The following is a 26,998-nucleotide window of genomic DNA, read 5'->3' as shown; positions in this document are numbered from 1 at the left end:
CCACCATGGGCTTGTACACTCAGGGAGAGAAGCGATGATGGGAAGCCTCAGCAAAGAATGGTGGTGGAAGGGGATGGGAAGAGATATCGCGAGATACTGCCATCGATGTATCACCTGTGCGCAGTATAACCCCGGGCGACCCATAAAGGTCAAAATGGGACATCAACCAAGGCCACGAGGGCCCTGGGAGCATATACAAATAGACTTCACAGGTCCCCTTCCACCATCACATGGCAAAACATACTGCCTCGTGGTCATAGACCAATTCACCCGCTGGGTAGAGGCTTTCCCCATGCGAAATTGCACCGCTTTGACGGTTGCCAGAGTCTTAGCTGAAGAAGTAATCCCCAGGTGGGGAATACCAATTCAAATGGACTCTGATCAAGGTACCCACTTTACCGGGAGTGTCATTAAAACGGTATGCCAATTAATGGGAATTAAACAAAAATTCCACATCCCATACCACCCTCAAAGTTCGGGTATGGTGGAACGAATGAACCGAACCCTTAAAAATGCATTGGCAAAGGCAATGCAGACGTCGGGGAAAACCTGGACTGAAGTATTGCCCATTATCCTAATGAAGCTGCGAGCCACTGAAAACCGAACGACAGGCTTGACCCCTTATGAATTGATGACAGGAAGGGCGATGCAATTGCCAGAAGGCATCATAACAGGTGGGGCCGATGTAGGCCCTTTAAAAGATAGACGAAAATGATACGTTCTGGAACTTAGCACTCAATTAAAGGAGATGCGAAAGAATGTCCGCGATAATCAGGAGGACAAGGATCGGGCACAAGAGCTCACAATGACGGCTTATGTTCCCTCAGCGGGTAGTAAAGTCATGGTGAAAACTCTGCCCAGCAAACCAGGGTTCGCCCCAAAATGGAGTGGGCCATATGAAATCATAATCAGTGGGGATACCTGTGCCTGTCTAGACATAAGGGGTAAAGGAGTATGGAAGCATTGGACACAATTGAAAGTATATAAAGACAACTGACTGGCTACTTTCTGAATCTGTTTTACAGGTGATCTGCATACCCTTTGTCATAAAATTCCTGTAAAGACTGGACTGTAGTGATATATTAATCATGTTTAGAGTATTATGGGTAATGGCGTTATTTCATGTTGTCACGGGAAGCGCGGTACCCCATTTACGTAAAGAGAGAGGATTGCATGTAAATACCTTTCTGTATATGTCATATGTCTATGCGAAAAAAATGGGCCAAAGCTCCTGCTGGGTGTGCGCCCATGTGCCCACCCATACAGGGGGAGGAATCCCATTAAGGCCTATCCCCTTTAAAGTAGAGGAGATGGTGGGGTGGTTATTATACTCTAATACCGCCTGGAATAAGGAGGATACCATACAAACCCAAAATAGCTTGAATCCAGATCAGCTGGAACATGAATGGAAACAGGCAGGGTATAACCCCACGAACTTTAAAGGATGATTTCATCCCCAGTACGATAATCGAAGGTATCCAGAAGAGCTATTAGTCAGCACAGGGGGAAAACTAAACAATGCAGAGGGGGAAGTCTGCTTGGTAAACTATGACGAGACAGGGTTAGTGGTTGGATGGAGTAAGTGCAAGTATAATTACACTTTAACCAAAACCAGTCCAGGTAGACTATCCTTTATCCGAAAACCTCGGGACCAGCCGTGTTTCGGTTTTCGGAGAATTTCAGATTTCGGAAGGTGGGTCGGCGGGGGGGTCGGCGCGCACGACTTACGCTGACGCGCAGCGTAAGTCGTGCGCACGACCCCCCGCCGACCCCCACCGGCCCCGACGCCCCTGCGGACCCCCGCCGGCCCCGACCCCCGCCGACCCCCCCCCCCGCGGACCCCCGCCGGCCCCGACCCCCGCCGACTTACGGTCGGGGTCGGCTGGGGGGTCGGGGCCGGCGGGGGTCCGCGGGGGGGTCGTGCGCACGACTTACGCTGACGCTCAGCGTAAGTCGGCGGGGGTCGGGGTCGGCGGGGGGGTCGGCGGGGGGGGGGGGTCGGCGGGGGTCCGCGCCGGCGGGGGGGTCGGCGGGGGGTCATGCGCACGACTTACGCTGACGCTCAGCGTAAGTCGGCGGGGGTCGGGGCCGGCGGGGGTCCGCGGGGGGGTTGGGGCCGGCGGGGGTCCGCGGGGGGTCGTGCGCACGACTTACGCTGGACTTATGCTGAACGAAAAAACCTTCGGTTTTTAGAGGGTTTCGGTTTTCGGAAGTTCGGATAAAGGGTAGTCTACCTGTACTAAACCACCAGGTGCCCTAGAATGGCCCTACGTGGAAACATTTAATTTATCCGAAGTGCTAAACCGGACTAGCAATCTACCCTGGAGGGGAATACCTGGGATCATGTACCAACTTTGGAACAAATTTGAGGCCTATAATAATACCTATTTCATTTGCGGATATAAGGCGTATCCATGGCTTCCACGAACCTTGACTGGGTCGTGCTATATAGGATACGTAGTACCATACATCCATTATTTATCCTCCCTAACCCACCACTACGGGTACCAGTCGTTATGGCAACCAGCCAAGCGTGTTAAGAGAGCTATTACGGAAACCGAAAGATTCTGGGCTATAGCATTCCCCTGGTACGGAACAGGAAAAATAGCAAGGGAATCCATAAACATGGCAGCAGTGCTCGAACAAATAGCCAACGATACGGCTGAGTCCCTGAGAGAAATGAGTGCCGAAATGGTGGCGATCCGGACCACCGCCTTACAGAATAGGATAGCCCTAGATTATCTGTTGGCGGCGCAAGGAGGCACCTGTGCCCTGATCGGGACAGACTGCTGTACACATGTCCCAGATAGCTCCAAGAATATCACGAGCCTAGCAAATCATATCCAAGAAGAAATAAAGAAGCTCCATCAACCCACAAGCACAGGGTGGCTTGATTGGTTGCTAGGGAAAACCGGGTGGGGAGCATGGATGATGCAAGGGATAATAATAATAGTTGTAATTTGTATGTTGATGTGTTGTGCGCTGAGCCTTATAAAGTAGTGTTGCCAAACTGCTATGAAAACCGTGATGTCGATCGCCTCTATCGAGGAGGAACACACCAACCTGCTACCAAGGGACGAAGAACACCAATACGACACTGTCGAAGGAACAACCGAACCCCCGGACATAAGCCAGTGGCTGTAAGCACCGACGAAAGGGGGACCGAGGATGGTCATCTGGGAGCAAATGAATCGTGCTCCAGGACCAAGAGGAGGGATTGTTAGAATAAAATTTTGCTGGACAAGATTTTGCTGGAAAAGACACAAACAACAAATTCGCTGACTGGGACTAATTGAATCACTGCACAGTGAGACATGCCACGCTTACGCATGGCTGGAACAAAGTTTGTCTCGTGTCCTGACTGGGACTAATTGGATCACTGAGGACTAACAAGGTTCACTGGTATCCTATCATCGAACTAATCACTTGTATCCTATTATCGAACTAATCACATTCCGCCGGGGAACAAGACGGAACGAAGACCTGAAGAGGCAGAATTGGCAACACAAGTGTGTAATCTCCTGACTGGAGGAAAATAACGATATGCGCTAATAAACGAATTGATTGGATGAATGTAAATGATCTAAAACCAACTTCTTGGAATTGTATATAAGCTCGGCACGTACTACAATCGGGGAGAAGGTGCTCTCGCAGACCGCGTGGTTGCAGACTCTTCTCCCAGAGCTCTGTCATTTAATAAAGTTGTCTCTCTTACTCAAAGTCTAGTTTCCGAGGAATCATTTTTCCTACAATGTAAAAGATCCCATGGCATTATTTCAAGAAAGATTTGCATTTATATAGTGCTTTCATGACCACCAGATGTCTTGAAGTGCTTTACAGCCAATGAAGTACTACAATGAAGTAGTCACTGTTGTAATGTGGGAAAGACCAGGGCAGTTATCCCCAGTCTCCTAGCCAATGTTTATCTCTGTCAACATAAAAAAGATACATTATCTGGTCATTATCACATTGCTGTTTGTGGGAGCTTGCTATGCGCTAATTGACTGCTGCATTTCCTACATTACAACAGTGACTACACTTCAAAAGTACTTCATTGGCTGTAAAACACTTTGGGATGTCCGGTAGTGGTGAAAGGCACTATATAAATGCAAGTCTTTCTTTCTTAACTGGTCTCACCAGCGATCTCTTCTAGCTGATGGTTGATTGACATTACAAGAGGATTTGAGTACAGGAGTAAAGAAGTCTTACTCCAATTATATCGGGCCTTGGTGAGACCACACCTGGAGTACTGTGTACAATTTTGGTCTCCTTACCTAAGGAAGGATATACTTGCCATAGAGGGAGTGCAACAAAGGTTCAACGAGATCAATTCCTGGGATGGCGGGACTGTCGTATAAGAAGAGATTGAGTAAACTAGGCCTGTATTCTCCTGAATTCAGAAGAATGAGAGGGGATCTCATTGAAGCATACAAAATGATTACAGGGCTTGATAGGGTGGATGCTGGGAGAATGTTTCCCTTGGCTGGGGAGTCTAGAACCAGGGCCCACAGCCTCAGGATAAAGGGTCGGCCATTCAGGACTGAGATGAGAAGAAATTTCTTCACACAGAGGGTGGTGAATCTTTGGAATTCTCTACCCCAGAGGGCTGTGGAGGCTCAGTCATTGGGTATATTCAAAACAGAAGTTGATAAATTTCTGACCAGTAAGAACATCAAGGGATATGGCGATAGGGCCGGTGAATGGAGTTGAGGCAGAAGATCAGCCATGAATCTCATTGAATGGTGGAGCAGTCTCGAGGGGCCGAATGGCCACCCCTGCTACAACTGGGGACAGCGAGAGTCCGCGCACACGGGCCGAGTCCGGCACAGGGACCCCTCCCGGTCACCAAGGGTAACAACCGCGCATGCCCAGAGGACACCAACCCCCTCCCCCATTTGGAGCTGCGCCTGCGCACTCGGATCTTGTCGGACGGAGTCGGCGCGGGGCATTCCGGGGAAAGGCCTTGGTGTTGGTTACAGAGTCGCGATCGGTGGCGCAGTGAGTTTTCTCCGTTGCGATTGGGTGGTGAATTGCGTGGGGTGGATCGGGAGAGAATAAACAGAAATAGAAAAACCTGAGAGTCCGCGAGGCCCCGGACCGAGCGGCGTCAGTTGGACGGCGCACGTGATCTCCTCGGGGACACGTGACCCGGACCCGCGGACTGATTGACGGGGGCTTCCGACCAATAGGGAGCGAGCGGGGCGGGGCTGGAGGTGTGAGCCGGCGGCGGGTCCTCCAACCAATTGGGCAGCCCGAGGGGCGGGACTAGCGCCGGCTGATTGTCTGATCCGCAGGGCAGCGAGTTTCTCCAGTCCCTTGTTCAGGGCCCGGGGCCAGGGGAGGCTTCGGGCCTTTATTCCCCTTATTAGACACAAGGCATCAATAAAAGCAGATAAACCTCGTGCTTCTGTGGAACAAACTTTCTAATATTTTATAGAATCATAGAATGGTTACAGCACAGAAGGAGGCCATTCGGCCCGTCGAGCCCGTGCTGGCTCTCTGCAAAGACCACTTCAGCGAGTCCCACTCCCCGCCCTTTCCCTGTAACCCTGCAAATTTCTTTACTTCAGGTACTTATCCAATTCCCTTTTGAAAGCCGTGATTGAATCTGCCTCCACCACCCTTTCAGGCAGTGCATTCCAGATCCTAACCACTCGCTGCATAAAAAAGTTTTTCCTCATGTCGCCTTTGGTTCTTCTGCCAATCCCCTTAAATCTGTGTCTTCTGGTTCTCGACCCTTCCGCCAATGGGAACAGTTTCTCTCTATCTACTCTGTCTAGACCCCTCCTGATTTTGAACACCTCCATCAACTCTCCTCCCAACCTTCTCTGCTCTAAGGAGAACAACCCCAGCTTCTCCAGTCTATCCACGTAACTGAAGTCCCTCATCCCTTATCACTGGAACCATTCTTGTAATTCTTTTCTGCACCCTCTCTAAGGCCTTGACATCCTTCATAAAGTGCGGTGCCCAGAATTGGACACAATACTCCAGTTGAGGCCGAACCAGTGTTTTATAAAGGTTCATCATAACTTCCTTGCTTTTGGACTCTGTGCCTCTATTTATAAAGCCCAGGATCCGGTATGCTTTTTTAACCGCTTTCTCAACCTGCCCTGCCACCTTCAACGATTTGTGCACACATACCCCCAGGTCTCTCTGTTCATGCACACACTTTAGAATTGTACCCTTTAGTTTATATTACCTCTCCTTGTTCTTCCGACCAAAATGTACCACTTCGCACTTTTCTGCGTTAAATTTTATCTGCCACGTGTCCGCCCATTCCACCAGCCTGTCTATGTCCTCTTGAAGTCTATCACTATCCTCCTCACTGTTCACTATACTTCCAAGTTTTGTGTCATCTGCAAATTTTGAAACTGTGCCCTGTACACCCGCGTCTAAGTCATTAATATATATCAAGTAAAGCAGTGGTCCTAGTACCGACCCCTGGGGAACACCACTGTGTACCTTCCTCCAGTCTGAAAAACAACCGTTCACCACTATTCTCTGTTTTCTGTCACTTAGCCAATTTCGTATCCATGCTGCCACTGTCCCTTTTATTCCATGGGCTTCAACTTTGCTGGCAAGCCTATTATGTGGCACTTTGTCAAACGCCTTTTGGAAATCCATGTACACCACGTTAACCGCATTGCCCTCATCAACCCTCTCTGTTACCTCATCAAAAACTCAATCAGAATCAGAGCGGCCGGGCCCGGCGGACATGCGGCCAGGGCCCCAGCACCAGGAAACCCAGGGTGCAGCGCCTCCCCGAGACAGGAGAAACCACAACTGGATCAACACAGCAGAGCCGCCAATCCAGAGCCGGCTTGTATCAGGGCAGGCGCTGGATGTGGAAGTCGGTCCCTGGCCGCATGTGTAGGTCTTTTTGTTGCTTCAGTTTGAGCTGGAGTGGAGATGGAGGAGAAGCTGCTGGGTTTAACCCCCAGTACTTCTGAGCCCAGGAGGACCCAACAATTTCCAATGTGAGACTGTCAAGGGAGGTGGATTCTAGGGGAGGTTAGGTTGTTAAACAGACACTGTCCCTACAATGTAAAAGAGTGTTGTTTTAGGAACAAGTATTTCTGCACAGGCTTTTAATCCAGTTTACATATACAGATTTGTTTTAATTCATTCTTGGGATGTGGGCGTCGCTAGCAAGAGCAGCAAATATGACCAATCCCCAGTTGCCCGTTGAGAAGGGGGTGGTGAGTCACCTTCTTGAAGCACTGCAGTCCGTCTGGTGAAGGTACTCCCACAATGTTGGTCGGTAAGGAGTTCCAGGATTTTGACCCAGTAACGATGAATATATTTGAGTCAGGATGGTGTGTGACTTGGAGGGGAACTTGGAGATGATGGTGTTCCCATGCAACAGCTGCCCTTGTCCTTCTAGGTGGTGGAGGTCGCGGGTTTTGGAGGTTCTGTCAAAGTTCTGGTCGAGTTGCAGATGTATAAAGTTCCTTTCCTTCGCCCACTCCCCTCCCTCGCTCCTCCCATAGAGGCCAGAGTCCGGGTGGCGAATTCCCTTCCCTGAAGGACATTAGTGAACCAGTTGGGGTTTTACTACAATCCAGCAGCTTTCATGGTCACTTTTTCCGAGTGCCAGCCCCACAAGTGACCAGAGTCATTCAGCTCAATTTCACAACCTGCCTCTTTAGTGGGCTCTCTCTGATGCTCCCTGTTTTATATATTAATTTTACAGGGTATTAGAAGGGAAGGATTTGCAGACGGTAATCTCAGACCAAACATCACGTCAAGATCTGACAGAGTCACTCGATTCATCAGATCTGAATATCACCGGCCTCTGAACATGGAAGCAAAGAGCACCATTCACAGTGGGGAGAAACCGTACACGTGTTCTGTGTGTGGACGAGGCTTCAGCCAACCATCTGGCCTATCGAGACACAAGCGCAGTCACACCGGGGAGAGGCCGTTCACCTGCTCTGAGTGTGGCAAGGGATTCACTCAGTCATCCATCCTGCTGAGACACCAGCAAGTTCACACTGGGGAAGAGGCCATTCACCTGCTCTGTGTGTGGGAAGGGATTCACTGAGTCATCCAACCTGCTGAATCATCAGCGCGCTCACTGATGAGAGACCTTTTAACTGCTCGGACTGTGGGAAGTGCTTTAAAAGTTCCAGGGAACTGACATGTCATCAACATGTTCACACTGACGAGAGACCATTCAAGTGCTCTCACTGTGGGACTGGGTTCAGACAGTCACCTGACCTCACTGTACACCAGCGCACTCACACTGGGGAGAGGCCGTTCACCTGCTCTGTGTGTGGGAAGGGATTCACTCAGTCATCCAACCTGCTGAGACACCAGAGAGTTCAAAAGTGACTGCAGGGTTTGGATTCTGCTGTTATTGCTGCTGTTAATCACATCCAGAACTGAACCATGTTCATTCTGACAGTTGGGGTTTGTTTCTGCTGATGTTAATAACCCCTAACTGGGCTGGAATTTAATATTCTGGATAGATGTCAAATAAACCAGCTTTATGTTAAATACATTGTTGCAGGTATTCTTCCTTCCCACCTGAGTGTTCAGCATCACCTGGCTGGAGCTCAGAAAGGACAATCTGGGGGAGGATCGTACGGCGGGAACAGAACTTCAGCCTGGACACAGTCCTTCAGGGCCACACTGAGAGGGGCAAACAGCACTTTGGTCTTTCTCGTCTCTCTTCACTGACAGCAAAGGCTCCATGTGGGTTAATCTTGAGGCCTGTGAGAAACGTGTCCCAGCCGCTCTCTGCCATGGTTCAGAGCTCCTAGGCACGGAACAGAAGGCTCCTTTAGGAATGTACCCAGTGCTTTTCTTTTAATGGCCTTATTAACCTGTGTCGTTACTTTTAGTGATTTGTGTATCTGTATCCCGGGATCCCTCTGCTCCTCCAGCCCATTTAGACTCTTAGGGGGACATTTGGTGGCGCCCCCTTTGGGTCGCTAACGTTCTCGGGGCTAATTTTAGCCCCCCGAAAAAGTTAGCGCCCCTGTGCATTAAATTCAGTGGTAGTGCCCCAAGCAGGAGGTGGGGTGCTACTGGAAGCGCTCCCCTCCCTCTTGAGGCGCTACCAGTGAATTTCGCTTCGTGTAACAGCGCCACACCCATCGGCGCATAGCACCGCGTCATAGCAGACCTCCCTCCCCGATTAAAGGGGAGGGGCCTAGCACTGCGCACACCGGGGCCCTGCTGGACCACCGGGGAGCGGGGTGTCAGATCAAGAGGAGCGCCGGGCTGAGCGATCGCGGCCGGCACCCCGAAGAATAAAGGGGAAGGGGGCAGGTGCTGGCAGTCGGCCAAAATAAAAAGTTACCACCCGACACCTGCCCTTTAAGTGGCGTTGCCGCGGCTGCAGTAATGACCCCTGACCCTGTCGGACATATCGTCCGGCGATAGGTCAGGGGTCGCAACCCAAGGTTGCAGCCAGGCTGCTGCGCACGGCGATGACGTCATTGCCGGCGGTGCAGTGCCGCGGGGAGCTACCGGCTACCGCCGCCGCTAACCTCCCGCTGAATATCGCGGGAGGCGCAAAGCAACCCAATTTCACCCCCTTGTTGTCCAAGTAGTGTGTGGCCTCCTTATTCTTCCCACCAAAACACACCACCTCACACTGATCTATAGTGACGTTCATTTGCCAATTACACGCCCATTCTGAAATTTATTAATATCTTCTTGCATTTTGTCTTCTCAGAATTAACTCTACCTCCCAATTTGGTGTCATCAACAAACTTTGAATTTGTACTTCTGATTCCCGAGTCCAAATCGTTTCTGTAAATGGTGAACAACAGTGGTCCCAGCACCGATCCCTGTGGAACACCACTTCCCACCTTTTGCCAGTCTGAGTAGCTACTCCTAACCCCTACTCTCTGTTTCCTGTTTTGTAACCAGCTTGCTATCCATAAACAGTATGTAAGATCTACAAGATGACCAAGGTCAGGCCGTGTGGAGTGAAGGGCCAGGCAGCAGAATGGATGGAAAGATGGCTACAAAACAGAAATCAGAGGGTTGGAGTTAAGGGAAGTTTGTTGCGATCTTTCCATCCATTCTGCTGCGTGGCCCTTGACTCCACATGGCCTGACCATGGTTATCTTATAGACCGTACATACTGCAGACACAGTGCACCAGTGGTGGAGGGGGTGGATATTGAGTCCTGTGGCAGGGGCGCCCCTGACATGGTTACAGACCCTTCAGCCAATGGAAAGACATGGAGATCTGAGTTCGGCAGCATTAGTCCTGTTTTGTCTCCTTTGGAGACCAGGTGTACGAGCAGGGTGAGTGCAGCCTTCTCAGCAACCGTAATAAAATTGTTACAGTTGTGAAGGAACTTTGTGCACTGGACCACAAACAAAGTATGTGTGTCGATTATTGTCTGACTGCAATAATAAGAACATAAGAAATAGGAGCAGGAGTAGGCCAATCGGCCCCTCGAGCCTGCTCCGCCATTCAATAAGATCATGGCTGATCTGATCCTAACCGCCAATCCACTATCACAGAACCATCTCCTGAATCTAACAGAATTAGACACATGAAATAGGAGCAGGATCAGGCTACACGGCACCTGGGCCCGCTCCGCTACCCACAGGGCCATGACCGATCCGAACCTAGACTCATGTCCAAATTCCTGCCCGCTCCCCATAACCCTTTATTCCCTTTACTTCTAGGAAACTGTCTATTTCTGTTTTAAATTTATGTAATGATGTAGCTTCTACAGCTTTTTGGGGCAGCATATTCCATGGACCTACCACCCTCTGAGTGAAGTAGTTCCTCCTCATCTCAGTTTTGAAAGAGCAGCCCCTTATTCTAAGACTAGTTCTAGTTTCACCCATCATCGGGAACATCCTCCCCGCATCCACCCAATCCAACCCCTTCACAATCTTATATGTTTCAATAAAATCGCCTCTCATTCTTCTGAACTCCAATGAGTAGAGTCCCAATCTACTCAACCTCTCCTCATATGTCCATCCCCTCATCCCCGGGATTAACCGAGTGAACCTTCTTTGTACTGACTCGAGAGCAAGTATGTCTTTTCTTAAGTGTGGACACCAAAACTGTATGCAGTATTCCAGGTGCGGTCTCACCAATACCTTGTACAACTAAAGCAATACCTCCCTATTTTTATATTCCATCCCCCTAGCAATGAAAGCCAACATTCCATTGGCCTTCTTAATCACTTGCTGCACCTGCATACTAACCTTTTGAGTTTCGTGCACCAGGACCTCCAGATCCCTTTGTACTTCAGTACTTTCCAGTTTCTTGCCATTAAGATAATAACTTGCTCGACGATTTTTCCTGCCAAAGTGCATAACCTCACACTTTCCAGTATTGTATTCCATCTGCCAAATCTCGACCCACTTACTTAGCCTGTCTATGTCCTCTTGCAGGTTTTTTATGTCCTCCTCACTTACTACTTTCCCTCCCATCTTAGTATCATCTGCAAACTTTGATATGTTACACTCGGTCCCCTCCTCCAAATCGTTAATATAGATTGTAAAGAGTTGGGGACCCAGCACTGACCCCTGTGGAACACCACTAGTTACTGATTGCCAGTCCGAGAATGAACCATTTATCCCAACTCTCTCCCTTCTGTTAGTTGGCCAATCCTCTATCCATGCCAGAATATTACCCCCAATCCTGTGATTTTTTATCTTAAGCAATAATCTTTTGTGTGGCACCTTGTCAAATGCCTTTTGGAAGTCTAAATACACTACGTCCACTGGTTCCCCTTTATCCACCCTATATGTTACTTCCTCAAAGAACTCCAACAAATTTGTCAAACATGACTTCCCCTTCATAAAACCATGCTGACTTTGTCCTATTAAATTATGATTATCCAAATGTCCTGTTTGTCTCCTTAATAATGGACTCCAATATTTTACCTACCACAGATGTTAGGCTAACCGGTCTATAGTTTCCAGCCTTCTGTCTACTGCCCTTTTTAAATAAGGGCGTTACATTAGCAGTTTTCCAGTCTGCCGGGACCTTTGCTGAGTCCAGGGAGTTTCGGAAAATTATTACCAATGCATCCACAATCCCTACCGCCACTTCCCTCAAGACCTTAGGATGTAAGCCATCAGGTCCAGGTGATTTATCCGCCTTGAGTCCCATTATTTTACCGAGTACCACTTCCTTAGTGATTTTGATCGTGTTTAGCTCCTCCCCCGCTATAGCCCCCTGTTTGTCCAGTGTTGGGATATTCTTAGTGTCTTCTACTGTAAAGACTGATACAAAATATTCATTCAGTGTTTCTGCCATCTCCATATTTCCCACCATTAATTTCCCGGTCTCATCCTCTAAGGGACCAACATTTACTTTAGCCACCCTTTTTCTTTTTATATAACTATAAAAACTCTTACTATCTGTTTTTATATTTTTTGCTAATTTACTTTCATAATCTATCTTCCCTTTCTTAATCAATCTTCTTGTTGTTTTTTGCTGTCTTTTAAAGTTTTCCCAATCCTCTATCCTCCCACTAGATTTGGCTACCTTATGTGCCCTTGTTTTTAGTCGAATACTATCCTTAATTTCTTTACTTAGCCACGGATGGCTGTCTTTTCTTTTACACCCTTTTCTTCTCAGTGGAATATATATTTTTTGGAAGTTGTAAAATAACTCCTTAAATGTACACCACCGATCATGTATCGTCTTACCCTTTAATCTATTTTCCCAATCCACTCTACTCAATTCCGCTCTCATACCTTCATAGTCTCCTTTATTCAAGCTTAGCACGCTTGTTTGAGATCCAACCTTCTCACCCTCTAATTGAATATAGAATTCAACCATGTTATGGTCACTCATTCCAAGGGGATCCTTTACTAGGACATTTTTAATTAATCCTGCCTCGTTACACCGTACCAGATCTAAGGTTGCTTGCCCCCTGGTCAGTTCAGTTACATACTGCTCAAGAAACCCATCCCTAATACACTCAATGAACTCATCCTCAAGGCAGCCCTGCCCAATTTGATTTGTCCAATTAATATGATAGTTAAAATCCCCCATAATTATAGATGTTCCCTTATTACAAGCCTCAACTATTTCCTGATTGATGCTCCGTCCAACAGAGTTGCAACTGTTCGGAGGCCTATAGACTACGCCCACTCGTGTTTTTTTCCCCTTATTATTCCTTACCTCCACCCAAACTGTTTAATTATCCTGATCTTTTGACCCAATATCATTTCTCTGTATTACAGTGATTCCTTCCTTTATTAACATAGCCACCCCACCTCCCCTTCGTTCCTGCCTGTCCCTCCTGATCGTTAAATAACCTGGTATGTTTAATTCCCAGGCATTGTCACCCTGCAGCCATGTTTCTGTAATGGCCACAAGATCATACCCGTATGTAGTTATTTGTGCCATTAACTCGTCTATTTTGTTACGAATGCTACATGCATTCAGATAGAGAACTTTCAAATATATTTTGTGACACTTAGTTCCTGCTTTTGCCCTTTTTATTACTTTACCTTTTACTCCATACCTTCTGCCCCTTCCTGACATGCTCTGGTTTTTAATTTCCCCACTGCTACCTAAGTCTATGACCTTCTCTGTTGTCATTTTTATTATTTGCTCTCTGGGAACCTCCCCCCCACTAGTTAGTTTGAAGCCCTCTCTACAGCCCTAGTTATATGATCCGCCAGGACTCTAGTCCCAGCACTGGCCAAGTGAAGCCTGTCCCAATGGAACAGCTCCCTCCTGCCCCAGTACTGGTGCCAGTGTCCCAGGAAGCAAAACCCATTTCTCCCACACCAGTCTTTGAGCCACGCATTTAACTCTCTAATTTTATTTGCCCTAGCCAAATTCGCTCGTGGCTCAGGTAATAATCCAGAGATTATTACCCTTGAGGTTCTGTTATTTAATTTGACCCCTAGCTGCTCATACTCCTTTAACAGAACCGGCTTCCTAGTCCTATCTACGTCGTTTGTACCAACATGGACCACGACAACTGGATCCACCCCCTCCCACTGCAAGTTTCTTTCCAGCCCAGAGGAGATGTCCTTAACCCTGGCACCGGGTAGGCAACACAGCCTTCGGGACTCTCGCTCTCGGCTGCAGAGAACTCTATCTATCCCGCTAATAATACTATCCCCTACCACTACAACATTTCTATTTACTCCCCCCTCTTGAATGGCCCCCCATTCCATGGTGCTGTGGCCAGGTTGCTCATCCTCCCTGCAGTCCCTGCTCCTGTCCCCACAGGGAGTAAGAACCTGTTACATTTTAAAAGTGCTATATAAAGGTAAGTTGTTGTTGTTGGTCTGAGTTTGCAGTGTGTAAATGCTGCCCTTCTCACAGCCTGTAAAAGGAGTTTACAAAAGCCATCACTGTCAGTCCAGGATAGAAATTGACAAGATTCTCTCCTCCTGGTTCCTGGCCAAGGGGGCCGCGCATGCGTCCTGCTGCCCCGTGAGCCTCTCAAGATGGCGGCTGTTACCCCGGGCCTGTCACCGGGAGAAAGCCCCACAGCTGCCGCCCCACTCGGGGCAATCGCCCAGCCCAGAGGCTCTTGTTCGGGGCCTGAGGTCCACACCGGGTGTTTGTGAAGCAGATAATGTTGAGTGTTTTAATAATGGGGCCTGGGGCCGCACTCGGGGTGTGAGCAGCCCGCGTCCCCCCCGGGGTTCATGAACCCGCTCCCTGAGCTCGGGGTGTGAGCGGCCCGCGTCCCCCCGGGGTTCATGAACCCGCTCCCTGAGCTCGGGGTGTGTGAAGCCCGCGTCCCCCCGTGGTTCATTTTTTTTTATTAAACATATTTATTTAAATATGGTAGTACTTGTTACAACTCATCAATTACATAATAAATCCATTACATTCATTAGCCGCAATAAAACAAAGCCTCAAAAAGCAGCTTTATGGTCAACAATATAAATACAATAATAAATTTTTACAAGTAAATCAATAATGTTTACAGTACAAACTGCCACTATTTAATAAACCAAGAAAAGAAAGAACCCGTATATGCCAGTCCTACTGGCATCGCTCAATCATTCGGTCACTCATTCCTCCGTTCGTTCGTTCAAGCGTAAATTCCATTGTTCATGTCTTCGTGCGTGCGTGTCATTTGTCTACCTGCGTGCATACGTGCGTTCGTTCATCCGTCCAGACAGGCCTCACGCTCACCCAATAGGATGCCCACTTTCATCCTGGGGAGCAAGGGCCCTTCATTCGGTCGAACATAAGTTCCATTGTGTATGCGTGCGTGTGTGCGTATTATTTGTGTCCGCATGCGTGCATTCACTTGAGCGTTCGTTCGTTTGTCCGTACATTGAGGAAGGCTTTAACATTAAATAACTGTTGTATCTGTGTGTTAATGGAGACACGGAATGCAGGAGTTGGTTTAACAGGTGTTTACTGAACAAAGTCTGGAGGTGAACTAAAAGATACAAGACACTATACAGGCTTATATAGCCCGAGTGGTTACTACCGGTATTACAGTACACAGGGGCTCTTAAAGGTACATACACTACAATTCCTCCCCTTTTAGATAATTAGTACATAATATTTTAAGTAATCATTAATTAACATGTTTACAAGAACAATAATCTACACATTTGCTGCAGTTAATCTATCTATCTATCTATCTTCTATCTATATATATATAAACGAGTCGATCTGTCTGTCTGTCCTCACGTGTGCGTCTGTCCGGCTATGCGCTCGAAAGTTATATGGCGTACCTACGCGCGCGTTACCTCCGAAGAAAGCTTACGCTTCCGAGACGCTGGAAAGCGTATTTACTTTTCGGTCGGACGAAAATTGTTCGCGCCTTATGCAAAAAACCTTCAAAATTAAACTCATTATCGGCTAGCATTGATTGACTGACGTCAAGGTTCGACCAATCCTGTGCCGTCACGATTGACCAATCCTACAGTACAGTCCCCTGATGGTTGGCCAATCGGTGTGTGTGTGTGTGGGCGGGACTAATCGTTTTCATCTCGGGGATCTGGCAGCCATTGTTTCAGTGCCATGACTTCAGCTTCCAGCTAAAACTACTTTGAAAGTTAGTATCTCTTTTAAAAATAACATAAGATTTACCAAAAACGTTTTATAAGTACTTTCACTTTCATCTTTCAAGGTATTAAAAGGTAGAAATGTTGCCCGCCAGCACATTCACAAAGGGACACAGACAGGGCCCTAAAGCCTGGGACTCGATTTAAAATGTTGCCCGGCACCAGATTCACAAAGGGACACAGACAGGGCCCCAAAGCCTGGCACTCGATTTAAACCGCCCGCCCCAAAACAGCCCTGGCAACGCCGGGCTCCCCCCAGCTAGTCAATTATGAGTCAGTCTCTCTGGAGGCTTCCTGACTCGGTCCGGAAAACGCCTCGGTGGTGTAGTAGTTTTCGGTGGTGTAGTAGGTTCTTTTGGCAAGGTCAATTCGGCTTGAATGCCAGTGTCGGGTTCATCTGGTTCCAGTATCACCGGATCGGAGGTAGATAAGAACATAAGAAATAGGAGCAGGAGTAGGCCAATCGGTCCCTCGAGCCTGCTCCGCCATTCAATAAGATCATGGCTGATCTGATCCTAACCGCCAATCCACTATCACAGAACCATCTCCTGAATCTAACAGAATTAGACAGACGAAATAGGAGCAGGAGCAGGATCAGGCTACATGGCCCCTGGGCCCGCTCCGCTACCCACAGGGCCATGACCGATCCGAACCTAGACTCATGTCCAAATTCCTGCCCGCTCCCCGTAACCTTTAATTCCCTTTACTTCTAGGAAACTGTCTATTTCTGTTTTAAATTTATGTAATGATGTAGCTTCTACAGCTTTTTAGGGCAGCATATTCCATGGACCTACCACCCTCTGAGTGAAGTAGTTCCTCCTCATCTCAGTTTTGAAAGAGCAGCCCCTTATGCTAAGACTATGCCCCCTAGTTCTAGTTTCACCCATCATCGGGAACATCTTCCCCGCTTCCACCCGATCCAACCCCTTCACAATCTTATATATGTTTCAATAAGATCGCCTCTCATTCTTCTGAACTCCAATGAGTAGAGTCCCAATCTACTCAACCTCTCCTCATATGTCCATCCCCTCATCCCCGGGATTAACCGAGTGAACCTTCTTTGTACTGACTCGAGAGCAAGTATGTCCTTTCATAGGTATGGACACCAAAACTGTACGCAGTATTCCAGGTGCGGTCTCACCAATACCTTGTACAACTGAAGCAATACCTCCCTATTTTTATATTCTATCCCCCTAGAAATGAAAGCCAACATTCCATTGGCCTTCTTAATCACTTGCTGCACCTGCATACTAACCTTTTGAGTTTCGTGCACCAGGACCCCCAGATCCCTTTGTACTTCAGTACTTTCCAGTTTCTTGCCATTAAGATAATAACTTGCTCTACGATTTTTCCTGCCAAAGTGCATAACCTCACACTTTCCAGTATTGTATTCCATCTGCCAAATCTCTGCCCACTTACTTAGCCTGTCTATGTCCCCTTGCAGGTTTTTTATGTCCTCCTCACTCACTACTTTCCCTCCCATCTTAGTATCATCTGCAAACTTTGATATGTTACACTCGGTCCCCTCCTCCAAATCGTTAATATAGATTGTAAAGAGTTGGGGACCCAGCACTGACCCCTGCGGAACACCACTAGTTACTGATTGTCAGTCTGAGAATGAACCATTTATCCCAACTCTCTGCCTTCTGTTAGATAGCCAATCCTCTATCCATGCCAGAATATTACCCCCATCCCGTGATTTTTTATCTTAAGCAATAATCTTCTGTGTGGCACCTTGTCAAATGCCTTTTGGAAGTCTAAATACACTACGTCCACTGGTTCCCCTTTATCCACCCTATATGTTACTTCCTCAAAGAACTCCAGCAAATTTGTCAAACATGACTTCCCCTTCATAAAACCATGCTGACTTTGTCCTATTAAATTATGATTATCCAAATGTCCTGTTACTGTCTCCTTAATAATGGACTCCAAAATTTTACCTACCACAGATGTTAGGCTAACCGGTCTATTGTTTCCAGCCTTCTGTCTACTGCCCTTTTTAAATAAGGGTGTTACATTAGCAGTTTTCCAGTCTGCCGGGACCTTTGCCGAGTCCAGGGAGTTTTGGAAAATTATTACCAATGCATCCACAATCCCTACCGCCACTTCCCTCAAGACCCTAGGATGTAAGCCATCAGGTCCAGGTGATTTAGCCGCCTTGAGTCCCATTATTTTACCGACCATTTTGAACACCTCTATTAGGTCTCCTCTTATCCTTCTCTGCTCTAAGGGGAACAATCCCAGCTTCTCCTATCTCTCCACATAACTGAAGTCCCTCATCCCTGGTACCATCCTGGTCAACCTCCTCTGTACCCTCTCCAAGGCCTTGACATCCTTCCCAAAGTGTGGTGCCCAGAACTGTACACAAGACTCCAGCTGAGGCCAAAACCCTGCAGCTGTACAAAACCCTGGTTAGACCACACCTGGAGTGCTGTGAGCAGTTCTGGGCACCACACCTTAGGAAGGGTATATTGGCCTTGGAGGGAGTGCAGCGTAGGTTTACCAGAATGATACCCGGACTTCAAGGGTTAAGTTACGGGGAGAGATTACACAAATTAGGGTTGTATTCCCTGGAATTTAGAAGGTTAAGGTGTGATCTGATCGAAGTTTTCAAGATATTAAGGGGAACAGATAGGGTAGATAGAGAGAAACTATTTCCGCTGGTTGGGGATTCTAGGACTGGGGGCATAGTCTAAAAATTATAGCCAGACCTTTCAGGAGTGAAATTAGGAAACACTTCTACACACAAAGGGTGGTAGAAGTTTGGAACTCTCTTCCGCAAACGGCAATTGATGCGAGATCAATTGTTAATTTTAAATCTGAGATTGATAGGTATTTGTTACCCAAAGGTATTAAGGGACATGGGCCAAAGGCGGGTGTATGGAGTTAGGTCGCAGATCAGCCATGATCTCATTGAATGGCGGAACAGGCTCGAGGGGCTGAATGGCCTCCTCCTGTCCTATGTTCCTAACTAGTGATTTGTAAAGGTTTAGTGTAACTTCCTTGTTTTTGTATTCAATGGCCCTATTTACAAAGCCAAGAATCCCATACGCTTTCTGAACCGCCTCACCAACTTGCCGTGGCACTTTCAAAGATTTGTGAATATGCACCCCCAGGTCCCTCTGCTCTTGCACCCCCTCAAAATAGTCCCATTTCGATTATACGGCCTCTCCCTGTTGTTTCTCCCAAAGTGCATCACTTCACACTTATCCTCGTTTAATTTCATCTGCCTTGTGTCTGCTCATTTCACAGTCTGTCTCTGTCCTTCTGAAGTCTGCTACTACTATGCTCACTATTTACTACGTTGCCAAGTTTTGTATCATCCGTAAACTTCAAACTTGTACACCTATACCCAAGTCCAGGTCAGTTATATATAACAAGAAAAGCAATGGTCCTAATCCCGACCCCTGGGGGAACCCACTGCATACTTCCCTCCAGTCAGAAAAACATTCCTCAGCACTGCTCACTGTCTCCTCTCCCTTAGCCAATTATATACCCAAATTACCATCAGCCCTTTAATTCCCTGTGCTTTTATTTTCCGAGTAAGTCTCTTATGTGGTACTTTATCAAATACCTTTAGAAAGTGATGCGCCATCAATTACTCAAAAGACTGAGGTTAAGCGAGTAACAACCAGGCTTTTATTAACTAAAGAATGAAGGTCTAGTCTCGAGTGGTCGACCCGTCCAGAATACTAAGGGACTGGGAGGTAGTCACTTATATACCTGGAATAGTGGGAGGAGTCAGCCGAGGCATGTCCAGACCTGTACCTAGTGGAATACACATACACACACAGACAGGTATAACAGTGGTTTACCACATTCACCCCTTGTTTAAAAATGAGTCCGGCGGGGTGAAGTGTATTTAAAAGTTCGTGTATTGGAGTCTCTCCGGAGGTCTTGGCTGCCGCTGTGATCGACGTGGCGACGGGAGGGGTGGTGCAGCTTCCGGCGTCGCGTCCCGTGTAGGCTGGGGCACTGGAGTGTAGTCCTCATGGGTGACGGTCCAAGGCGAGCCGGCTGCTGGGGTTGGATATCGGGTCGTGGGGTGGGGGGGGGGGGGGGGCGGCGGTGGTAATGGGTCGTGGGTTACAGCGGTCCCCGAGGGTGTCGTGGGGGGGGTGGTGGTAATGGGTAGTGGGTTACAGCGGTCCCCGAGGGTGTGAGGTCTCGTATGGAGACTGTGTCCTCCCGCCCGTCCGGGTACACAATGTAAGCGTACTGGGGGTTGGCGTGGAGGAGGTCGACCCTCTCGACCAGGGGGTCCATTTTATTGGTCCTCACGTGTCTTCTCAGTAGTACCGGCCCTGGGGACGTCAGCCATGGCGGTAACGCTGTCCCCGATGTGGACTTCCTTGGGAAGACAAACATTTTCTCGTGAGGGGTGGCATTGGTGGCAGTGCAGAGCAGTGACCGAATCGAGTGGAGCGCATCGGGGAGCACCTCCTGCCAGCGGGAGGTCGGAAGGCCCCTAGACTTTAAAGCTAGTAGGGCGGCCTTCCAAACTGTTGCATTCTCTCTTTCCACCTGTCCGTTCCCCCGGGGGTTGTAACTGGTGGTCCTGCTTGTGGCTATACCCCTAGCGAGCAGGTACTGGCGGAGTTCGTCGCTCATAAACGATGAGCCCCGGTCGCTATGGATATAGCTGGGGAAACCGAACAGGGTGAAGAGGCTGTTCAGACATTTAATGACCGTGGCACTGGTCATGTCCGGGCAGGGGATAGCGAATGGGAAACGGGAGTACTCGTCAATGATGTTGAGGAAGTACACATTGCGGTCGGAGGAGGGGAGAGGCCCTTTAAAATCGATGCTCAGGCGTTCGAAAGGGCGAGTGGCTTTTATCAGGTGGGCTCTGTCTGGTCTATAAAAGTGCGGTTTGCACTCAGCGCAGACTTGGCAGTTCTTGGTCATGGTCCTGACCTCCTCAATGGAGTAAGGCAGGTTGCGGGCCTTGATGAAGTGGAAGAACCTGGTGACCCCCGGGTGGCAGAGGTCATTGTGGAGGGCCCTCAGCCTATCGATCTGCGCGCTGGCGCAGGTGCCACGCGATAGGGCATCTGGGGGTTCATTGAGCTTCCCAGGCCGGTACAAGATCTCGTAATTGTAGGTGGAAAGTTCGATTCTCCACCTCAAGATCTTGTCATTTTTGATTTTGCCCCTCTGCTTGTTGTTGAACATAAAAGCAACTGAACGCTGGTCAGTGAGCAGGGTAAATCGTTTTCCGGCCAGGTAGTGCCTCCAATGACGCACAGCCTCCACAATAGCCTGGGCCTCCTTCTCGACCGTGGAGTGTCTGGTCTCCGGGCCCTGGAGGGTTCGTGAGAAGAATGCCACAGGTCTCCCCGCCTGATTAAGGGTGGCGGCCAGAGCGAAGTCGGACGCATCGCTTTCCACCTGGAAGGGGATGGATTCGTCCACTGCGTGCATGGTGGCTTTGGCAATGTCCTCCTTGATACGGTGGAAGGCCGAGCGGGCCTCTGCCATCAGGGGAAAAGAGGTGGATTTGATCAGCGGACGGGCTTTGTCTGCATAGTAGGGGACCCACTGGGCGTAGTAGGAAAAAAACCCTAGGCACCTCTTCAGAGCTTTTAGGCAGTGGGAGTTCCATAAGGGGACGCATCCGGTCCGGGTCGGGACCGATGACCCCGTGTTCCACAACACAGCCAAGGATGGCGAGGCAGTCTGTGCGGAATATGCACTTCTCCTTGTTATATGTCAGGTTCAGGAGTTGGGCGGTGCGGAGGAATTTCTCGAGGTTTGCGTCATGGTCCTGCAAGTCATGGCCGCAGATGGTCGCATTGTCTAGGTAAGGGAAAGTGGCCTGCAGCGCGTTTTGATCGACCATCCGGTCCATCTCCCTTTGGAAGACGGAGACCCCGTTGGTAACGCCAAAGGGAACCCTAAGGAAGTGGTAGAGGCGGCCGTTTGCCTCAAAAGCAGTATACTGGCGGTCTTCGGGGCGGATGGGGAGCTGGTGGTACGCTGATTTCAGGTCAATGGTCGAAGCTACTACGCGATCTGGTTGACCATGTCAGCTATGCGGGGGAGTGGGTAGGCGTCCAGCAGGGTGTAGCGGTTTATTGTTTGGCTGTAGTCGATGACCAGGCGTTGTTTCTCGCCGGTCTTAACGACCACAACCTGGGCTCGCCAGGGGCTGGAGCTGCCCTCAATAATCTCCTCCTTCAGGAGCCGTTCCACTTCGGTTTTGATGAAAACCCTGTCCCCGGCACTGTATCGCCTGCTCTTTGTGGCGATGGGCTTACAGTCGGGGGTGAGGTTAGCAAACAGTGGGGGGGGGTGGGACTCTGAGTGTGGAGAGGTTGCATCTGGTGCGCGGCGGGCAATTTGGAGGCTGCTGGCTGCGGACTGTGAGTGGGGGGAGGGGGCCACCGTACGCCATCGTAATGCTTTTGAGGTGGCACTGGAAATCCAACCCCAGTAGAACGGCAGCGCAAAGTTGGGGCAGGACCAGGAGTTTAAAATTATTGAACACAGTCCCGTCCACTACTAGTGTCACCACGCAGTAGCCGCCAATGTCCGCTGACTGGGACTCGGCGGCCATAGAAATCCGCTGGTGCGCAGGCAGGGCTGGGAGAGAGCAACGCCGCACCGTGTCGGGGTGGATGAAGCTCTCTGTGCTCCCGGAGTCAAAAAGGCAGTTTATTGCATGGCCGTTTACCTTAACATCCATTTTGGACCGAGCTAGTTGGTGCGGTCTCGTTTGGTCCAGCGTAACAGAGGCCAGCGTAGGGGTCGGTGTGTCGCTGCGGGTGCCAGATGGGGGGGGGGGGTTGGCGGCCTGCTGCGTCCCGGCTGGTGTCCAAGATGGCAGCATCCATGATTCCCATGTGGCTGGAGTCGTCCAAGATGACTGCTGCTGCGGTGGTTCGCACATGGCTGGGGAGGCCCAAGATGGCGGCCCGCACGGCCCACACGCGGCGCTGTTGGGGGCCCAAGATGGCGGCTCGCACGGCCCACACGCGGCGCTGCTGGCGTTCGGGGTGGCTTTGGCCTTGCAGACGCGAGCGTAGTGTCCCTTTTTCCCGCAGCCCAAGCAGGTCGCATTCATCGCCGGGCAGCGCGCTCTGGGGTGTTTGGCCTGGCCACAGAAGTAGCATTTCTGGCCTTGGGATACTGCTGTCTGGCTTTGGGACACTGCTGCGGTGGTTGGGCCGTTGTTGGGCTGTGGCTGGGGTGGCACGGTGCTATGGGGCTGTCCTACCGTGTCCCAGGTTGTCGTTCCCCGCGGCGTCCACGGTGCAGAGGAGTAGGCATCCATGCCCCGGTAGGCTGCGTCCAGCGTTAGTGCGATTTCGGAGGCTTTGTCGAGGGTGAGGTCACTCTGCTCCAGCAGTCGCTGTCGGGTGTAGTTGGACCTGTGGCCCGCTACGAAGGCATCCCGGATCAGTTCCTCCGTGTACTTAGTGGGCGTTACCGCCTTACACCCACAGGCCCGGCCAAGCACGGGCAGTGCTTGGAGGTATTCCTCAGTCGATTCCCCAGGTTGTTGCTTGCGACTCCCCAGGAGGTGCCTGGCGTAAACTTCGTTCACAGGGCGCGTGTACTGGGTCTTGAGGAGCTGGAGGGCGGCTGTGTACGAGGTCGCGTCCCGGATGACTGAGTACACTCGGTGGTTCACCTTGGAGATCAGGACAGACAGTTTGTTCGCATCCGTTACGATGCAGTGGAGGCAGTCAGGAATACCTCGAAGCACATGAGCCAGTGAGCAAACTTGGTGGAAGCGTCTGCTTCCCGACTGTCCAGGTCCAGGCATGCTGGTGTGAGGATCTTCTCCATTATAAAAAATTTAGTTAATAAAATTGATGCGCCATCAATTACTCAAAAGACTGAGGTTAAGCGAGTAACAACCAGGCTTTTATTAACTAAAGAATGAAGGTCTAGTCTCGAGTGGTCGACCCGTCCAGAATACTAAGGGACTGGGAGGTAGTCACTTATATAACTGGAATAGTGGGAGGAGTTAGCCGAGGCATGTCCAGACCTGTACCTAGTGGAATACACATACACATACAGACAGGTATAACAGTGGTTTACCACAGAAAGTCCATGTATACAACATCTACTGCACTACCTTCATCAACCTTCTGTTACTTCCTCAAAGAACTCAATCAGGTTAGTCAGACACGATTTACCATTAACAAATCCATACTGGCTGTCCCTTAATAACACATGCTTCTCCATGTGAGAATTAATTTTGTCCTTGACAATGGTCTCTAGTCATACACCCATCACTGACATTAGACTGATTGGCCTGTAGTTACCAGGTTTATCCCTCTCCCCTTTTTAAAACAGGGGTGTAACATTTGCAATCCTCCAGTCTTCTGGCACCACTCCCATATATCTGAGGGAGATTGAAAGATTGTGGTCAGAGCTTCTGCTATCTCCACCCTAGCTTCCCGCGGCAATCTAGGATGCATCCACCTGGACCGGGTGACTTGTTAACTTTGAGTGATGACAACCTATTTAGCACCTCCTTTCTATCCATTTTTATCCACTTTCTCTACTCCCCCCTCCTCTACTGCGACATTAACTTCATCCTCTTCTTTTGTGAAGACAGATGCTAAGTACTCATTCAGTACCTCAGCCACGCCCTCTGCCTCCGAATGATGAGCTCCTATTTGGTCCCTAATCGGCCCCACCATTCCTTTAACTATCCTTTTACTTTTCATATGTTTATAAAAGATTTTTGGGTTCCCTTTTACGTTACCCACTAATCTTTTCTTGTACTCTATCCCTTGTGTCAGCTGTGGCTCAGTGGGTAGCACACTCGCCTCTGAGTCAGAAGGTTGTGGGTTCTAGTCCCACTCCAGGGACTTGAGCACATAAAGCTAGGCTGACACGCCAGTGCAGTGCTGAGGGAGTGCTGCACTGTCGGAGGTGCTGTCTTTCTGATGACACTTTAAACTGAGGTCCCGTCTGCTCTCAGGTGGATGTAAATGATCCCATGGCACTATTTTGAAGAAGATTGGGGGAGTTATCCCCAGTATCCTGGCCAATATTTATCCCTCAACCAACAGAACAAAAACAGATTATCTGGTTATTATCACATTGCTGTTGGTGGGAGCTTGCTGAGCACAAATTGGCTGCCGTGTTTCCCACATTACAACAGTGACTCCACTTCAAAAGTACTTCATTGGCTGTAAAGAGCTTTGAGATGTCTGGTGGTCGTGAAAGGCGCTATATAAATGCAAGTCTTTCTTTCATATATCCTTTTTCAATTTCCCCTGCAGTCTCTGTATTCTCCTGGTTTTTGACCGTATTCTGTACCTGACATTTGTCGTAAACCTCCTTTTTCTGTTTTATTGTAACCTCTACATCCTTTGTCATCCAGGGAGCTCGAGCTTTGGATGGCCCATCTTTCCTCCTTATGGGAATATGCTTGGTTTGTACCCGGTGTCAAATTTTGTTTTATAACGTTCCCGTGAAGCGCGTTGGGACATTTTACATTAAAGATGTTATATAAATACAAATCGTTGTTATTGTCTGAAACTAACAAATTCCACACAAGAAAAATAACAGTATTTTTACTCCCAAATATTAAATATTTTGTTCCACGGGGTTTAACTGTTTTCATTCATGAATTTAAAAAGTCTCTATTAAAACCTGAGCCAGTGTGTTGTGTGACAAAGAGCCTTGTGTCCAATAAGGGGAATAAAGGCCCACAACCGCCCCGGGCCCCAAACAAGGGACTGGAGAAACTCGCTGCCCTGCGGATCAGACAATCAGCCGGCACTAGTCCCGCCCCTCGGGCTCTCCGATTGGTTGGAGGACCCGCCGCCGGCTCGCTCCCTATTGGTCGGAAGTTCTCGTCAATCAGGCCGCGGGCTCGGGTCACGTGTCCCCGAGGAGATCACGTGGAGCGTCCAACTGACGCCGCTCAGTCCGGGGCCTCCCGGACTCTCAGGTTTTTCTGTTTCACTTTATTCTCTCCCGATCCACCCCTCCCCCCCCGCCACCCCGCGCGATTCTCCACCCAATCGGAGCGGAGAAAACTCACAATAACAACAGAAAATGCTGGAAAAACTCAGCAGGCCAGGCAATATCCGTGGAGAGAAATTAGAGTTGAAATTAGAGTTCCGGAGAAAACTCACTTTGCATCACCGCTCGCGACTCTGGAACCAACACCAAGGCCTTTCCCCGGAATGCCCCGCGCCGACTCCGTCCGACAGCATCCGAGTACGCAGGCGCAGCTCCAACTGGGGGAGGGGTTTTGGTCTCCTCTGGGCATGCGCGGTTATTACCCTTGGTGACCAGCAGGGGTCGCTGTGCCGGATTGGTCGGAGGACCCGCCGCCCGCTCGGTCCTCCAGCCCCGCCCCGCTCTTCCTATTGGTCCGAGCTCCCGTCAATCACCCGGGCAGTGTGAGTTGGGCATGTGCGGATCTTGGCAGCAGCCGCTGACACATCAGGTGAGAAAGCTCAGGGAGCGGGTTCATGAACCCCGGGGGGGGAGGCGGGCCGCTTACATCCCGAGCTCAGGGAGCGGGTTCATGAACCCCGGGGGGGGAGGCGGGCCGCTTACATCCCGAGCTCAGGGAGCGGGTTCATGAACCCCGGGGGGGGAGGCGGGCCGCTTACATCCCGAGCTCAGGGAGCGGGTTCATGAACCCCGGGGGGACGCGGGCCGCTCACACCCCGAGCGGGTTCATGAACCCCGGGGGGACGCGGGCCGCTCACACCCCGAGCGGGTTCATGAACCCCGGGGGGACGCGGGCCGCTCACACCCCGAGCGGGTTCATGAACCCCGGGGGGACGCGGGCCGCTGCGGCCCCAGGCCCCATTATTAAAACACTCAACATTATCCGGCCGCCGCTTCCCGGTTTCTCCCGATTTGCTCAGCAAAAGGGGTCCCGCGCCAAACTCCGGGACAGACAGGAAGTCAGCGAGTGTCTGTAAATGGAGGAGAAATGGAGACTGGTTAGGGAGCGTCTGTAAATGGAGGAGAAATGGAGACTGGTCAGGGTGTGTCTGTAAATGATGAAGTTACCATTT

General features: G+C 49.7%; 1 protein-coding gene across 1 annotated transcript in view; it reads right to left on the bottom strand.

Annotated features, from left to right (window-relative positions):
• Positions 1 to 26,235, bottom strand: part of LOC147118515 (uncharacterized) — a 63,137-nt gene extending 36,902 nt beyond the window's left edge. The window contains exon 1 of the mRNA XM_085983931.1: positions 26,099 to 26,235. Coding sequence (XP_085840057.1) covers positions 26,099 to 26,235 — 137 coding nt within the window. The remainder of the gene's footprint in view (positions 1 to 26,098) is intronic.
• Between the last annotated feature and the right edge of the window lie 763 nt (positions 26,236 to 26,998).

Source organism: Somniosus microcephalus, chromosome 4 (assembly GCF_052327205.1).
Source record: "Somniosus microcephalus isolate GS21.2 chromosome 4, FLI_Smic_1.0, whole genome shotgun sequence".
Lineage (NCBI taxonomy): Eukaryota > Metazoa > Chordata > Chondrichthyes > Squaliformes > Somniosidae > Somniosus > Somniosus microcephalus.
Note: the sequence above shows the minus strand (reverse complement) of the source record. Positions and strands in the feature narration are given on the sequence as shown.